We start from the raw sequence: 4,932 nt of genomic DNA, 5'->3' as shown, positions 1-4,932 counted from the left end.
CTTTTCTCTTGGTGGCTGTAGGTTCCCTGTGTTGGTCTGTTTCTACTTGTTGTAGATGCTGTGTTAATGTGTTAGTTTTGGAGCTCTGTCGGGGATCTGCTTTACCTGGTAGTCTCTGGTAAGGCTGATGGTGAACTTCACTGTACCTCCACCATAGGCACCATCAACCCCTGCCTCATTCCTATAGTGTCTTTTTGCCATGTTTGCCCTGTTTTTCTGTGCAACCACTTGGCCACCTTCTAATGTCGCTTGCTGTATTGCATGTACAGGGGCCAGCTCATGAGCTTAAATTAAGCATTCCCTGGTGAGGTGGGGAAACTATGGGCTGATACAGGGACCCCTTTGGTGATATCTTCTAGAAGCTATAAACTGTTACATGCAGCAGAAATGTGTTTCTCTAGAAGACTGTATCAGCCTTCTGAACCTTTCTATAGCTAAGACCAAGATCCTAAGGGAACACAATGACCTTGTTACTTTTGTCACAGACCCTAGCCATATCCTTCTGGTAGCTAGTGACATTCAAGTCACACTCTCTCGCTATAGATATGGCTCCATTTCTGCAGCCTAGATATTCTATCTGCAAAGTTTCCCTGTTTCCCTCAGGTCTGCTGAATCCTAAGAAGTGTGGCCATTTTGGAGCATTCATGTTCTCCCCTTACATGGGCAAAGCTGTTGTTTTGGAGGTGTTTTGGTCTTGTATGGTTGATTGTTTTGGCATATTCCTCATATATATTATTGTTTACTGCATAGGTTGATCTATAATTTGGCTGAAAGATTTCCCCCAGGAGTATGTTCAATTCATTTTAAGGTTGTCAAGTGGAGTCCTGGTGTGGTGCTATGGGTTAATGCACCAAACTGCAAAGCCATTTGAACTGAAAGGTTGGCAGTTCAAGCTCACCAGATTCTCCTTGGAAACCCTATAGAGGGCTGCTATGGACCAGAATCAACTCTACAACACTAAACAACAAGAACAACAAGAGCTATAGTCTAAAAGGTTTCACCAATCTCTATCAGACAATTAAGCCAGATCTTTTTATGATTTTGAATTTTTTCCTATACTTTTATCCTACTATCTCCAGAACCTTCTATTTTGATCCTGATCATACACTCAGGATATATATGTACATGGCCAAATCAATGTAGATATATTATCCAAATTCTGTGCAGATGAAAGTCCATCCTGACTCTTTAGTGCTGAGTCACATTCAAGTCTCCAGTCTTACTGGATACCTAAGTAAGGAAGGAAAGTACAGTCATAAAAGTATGCATAATGTTAACAAACCTATTGTCTACAATCTTCTCAAGAATTTTAATGGCAGCGATATTGTCCCGTGAGTTGGCATGGTCTCAACCTCTATCAAGTATACATTATAAAATGTGTATGTGATTAGACTCAGTGGTAAAAGACAGAGTGAATTGACCTACGGATTTCAGAGGTTTTCAGAGAACTTTAAACAGTTCCCTCAGAACTTATGTCAGTATCGTTACAGGATGCATACATAGCATGTAGTTGAGCACAGAGGGAGTCCACAGACAAGGGCACGTGGTAACACAGAATGTCTGACACTTTGTTAGCTGTCAGATGCATAGCAACCCCACAGAACACCTGGTAGACTAGAACTGCTGATCCTGAGGCTAGTAGCCTAATGTGTAATTTACTACATTACCGAGGCTCCTTACATGGTAATAGAGAGAAGTCTCAATCAGACTGGTATAGGGAAATTCAAGAACTCCCCTTTTCCAAAGACACAAGCTCAGATTTATAAGACTTTTAAGCCTAGACTTATAAGATAAAACACCATTTATTCATAATGACTTTGTGAGTTAGTGGTCCTAGAACATCAAATGAGACAGCAACTAGAAATATAATGTTGTTAAATGCTGTTGGGTAGGTTCTGACCAATGGCAACCCTGTATATGGTTTCTGAGGAGTGGCTGTTGAAGTTTGAACTGCCAACCTTGCAGTTCAAACCAACCTTGCCATCCAGCACATTAACCCACAGAACCACATTCAACCACCATTTTAATCCTCAGTTGAATAACCTTGATCAGGACATATTTACAATCATATTTTTTTTATAATATTACAATTGTACACACCTAAAAATATGTTTATCCACCATGTAGAATTTATCAGTCAGGAGTCAATAAAACAAAGTGAAAAAACCATGAAGAGCATTTAATACAGAAAATTGGTAAAATAGCTATACAAGAACTGAAAGGAAGAAAGAACAATGTGGAAATAAAGTGACTGCAACTCCAGAGAGAAGCTACCACACCAAGGGTAAGGAAACAAACATACACAAAATGTCAAGTTTATTGACATGCAATGAACGTTACTGATCCTTAATAGAGTAAACTACTAATAAATCCAAATGGGAAATCTGAACAGTAGTTTAAAGATCCTCTCTTCTCAGACCCTAACATCACAAAACATAGAAGGGTGAATTTGGAGAACAGAGACAATAGGTCATGAAGAAGCAATTAAGGACAATTTCATGGTGTTCAGGGCAGAGACTGTGGTGGCTTATTGGTAGAATTCTTCCCTTTTGTGTAGATGACAGGTTTAAATCTCAACCAATGGACCTACTTTCAGCAGAGGTTTGTGTTGCTAAAACATCAAACAGATTTCAACAGAGATTCCAGACTGAGATGAACCAGTAAGAAAGGCCAGAGAATCTACTTCTAAAAATAATCCACAATAAACACCATCAATCACAGTAGTCTGATCATCAGTTACTGATGGTAATGATGCAAGAATGGGGAGCATTTTCTGATGCTGTAAATGTAGTCACCATGTGTCAGGGAATCAACTCAAGAGCAGCTTACTTACTACATGACGTAAATGAAGAAGAAATGGTAAGAAATATGATTGGGGTATTAGGAAAATTACTTTATAATTTCTGGTTTTAGATATTAGGTTTTGCCATCTTTTTCAACCCACATATTAAGAAATATGGCACAACTTTTGAAAGTAGGCTGTTCTGCTGAGGAACCTCCTAAAGGCTCTTTTGATGTTATTGTTTCTCAGACTATAAATGAAGGGGTTTAGCATGGGGGTGACCACAGTGTACATGATTGAGGCCACAGCATCTTCCTTGGCAGAATATGAGAACATTGAACTGATATACACTCCAATGCCTGCTCCATAAAACAAGCAAACAACTGACAGGTGAGAGCCACAGGTGGAGAAGGCTTTATATCTTCCACCTGAAGATGAGACTTTCAGAATGGAGGAAATAATTCGAATGTAAGATAAAAGGATCACTGCAACTGGAATACCACCAAGCACAGCACTAATAAAATATATTAGTATGGTACTAGTAAAAGTGCCAGAACAGGCAAGGTGGAGGAGTTGTGAAGGGTCACAGAAGAAACTAGGGATTTCCACATTTGTGCAGAAGGTAAGTTGTGCCACCGCTGACATGTTCAGCTGGGAGTCCAGAATGCTGATAAGACATGATACCAAAACTAGCAAACCACAGAGTCGGGGGTTCATGATAATTTTGTAGTGAAGGGGGTGACAGATGGCCACAAGTCGGTCATAAGCCATCACAGTGAGGAACAGACTGTCCATACATCCAAATAAATAAATAAAGGACACTTGTGTCAAGCAGCCCTTATAGGAGATGGATTTGCTCTGTGTCTGGATGTTGACCAGCATCTTTGGGACAGTGGTGGAGATGAAACACATGTCAGCTAAAGACAGGTTGGAGAGGAAGAAATACATGGGGGTGTGGAGATGAGGGTCAGTGATGATGGCCAGGGTGATGAGCAGGTTACCAAGCAGAGTGATCAGGTACATGACTAGGAAGAGCCCAAAAAGGAGAGGCTGAAGTTCTGTATCCTCAGAAAGACCCAGGAGGAAGAATTCTGAGATGCTCGTTCGATTCTGTGGCTCCATGTACCTGAGACAACTTTTAGAAGACGAAAAGAGGATTATTAAAACAAGTGAACAGGCACCCAACACTTTCTCTCTTTTTTTAATTCATACAAACTGGTAAGTTTTCACACTTGAGGACATAATAGCCAACTACCTTCAACAATATCTGTCAGTTTCAGCAAATCTAACCATTGTACTTCTCAAATATTTTCTTCCTAGCTCTCTGTGCTGTTTTCATAATTCTGTATTCTCCCATTTTAGAGACACTGGGCTAAAGTACGTTAGTGTATCAAGGATACTTTAAAATAAAAATCCATAAGAGAGGCCTACTGCTGCTATTGGGTATTCATTGGACTACAAACCACAAGGTCAGTAGTTCAAACTCACCCACTCCAAGGGAGAAAAAAGAGGCTGTCTGCTCCCATAAAGATTTATAATCATGGAAACCCTACATATAGTGCCAGGGACCAGCCTCGACAAATTATTGTGAGACTCTTGAAGGAGGATGAGGAGTCGGCTGAATGAAAAAATAAAAAAGTACTCAAAGAATCAATGTGTCATTTTTGAGTCTCAGGCAGATGATGGTAATGGTGACTCTATCTGATGACACTCTTTATTTCAAAATGGTTGCTTCTTATATCCCATCTAGAATATAGTATGATCTCATAATAGTCACGAACAAGCAGTTACAAATCAATCAAATATTATATTGTTACATCAAAGTTACAAGAGGAACACAAGGTAACCAAACATTCCTGTGTCTCTATACTCCTTAGTTACCGTGATAATGTCTGCCTTCTGTGAGCGACTCTGTTTCTCTCTTGTTGATGTTGTCAGGTGCCATTGAGTTAGAACCGACTCATAGCGACCCCATGCACAGGAGAAGAAACAATACCCGATCCTGGGCCAACCTCACTACCGCTGCCACACTTGAGTCCATCAATGATGCCACCTGGCCAATCCATCTCGTTAGGGGTCTTCCTCATTTTCTCTGACCCTCCATCTTACCCAGCATGCCATCCTTCTCCAGCAACTGTTTCCTCCGGACA

The 4,932-nt window shown here is 40.4% G+C and overlaps 1 protein-coding gene across 1 annotated transcript; it reads right to left on the bottom strand.

The window, feature by feature from the left end:
• Nucleotides 1-2,947: 2,947 nt before the first annotated feature.
• On the bottom strand, nt 2,948-3,904 carry LOC102831729 (olfactory receptor 18-like). Its single transcript, XM_006877552.1, has one exon. It carries the CDS (start codon nt 3,902-3,904, stop codon nt 2,948-2,950), a length of 957 nt encoding a protein of 318 aa, XP_006877614.1.
• Nucleotides 3,905-4,932: the final 1,028 nt, after the last annotated feature.

The sequence above is a fragment of the Chrysochloris asiatica genome, unplaced genomic scaffold (assembly GCF_000296735.1).
Source record: "Chrysochloris asiatica unplaced genomic scaffold, ChrAsi1.0 scaffold00529, whole genome shotgun sequence".
In the NCBI taxonomy this organism is placed as follows: Eukaryota; Metazoa; Chordata; class Mammalia; order Afrosoricida; family Chrysochloridae; genus Chrysochloris; species Chrysochloris asiatica.
The sequence above is the reverse complement of the archived record's forward strand: the minus strand, read 5'-3'. Positions and strand labels throughout refer to the sequence as shown.

Coding starts and splice junctions, on each gene's coding strand:
- LOC102831729 (XM_006877552.1), bottom strand. CDS start 3,904: ATGGAGCCACAGAATCGAACGAGCATCTCAGAATTCTTCCTCCTGGGT.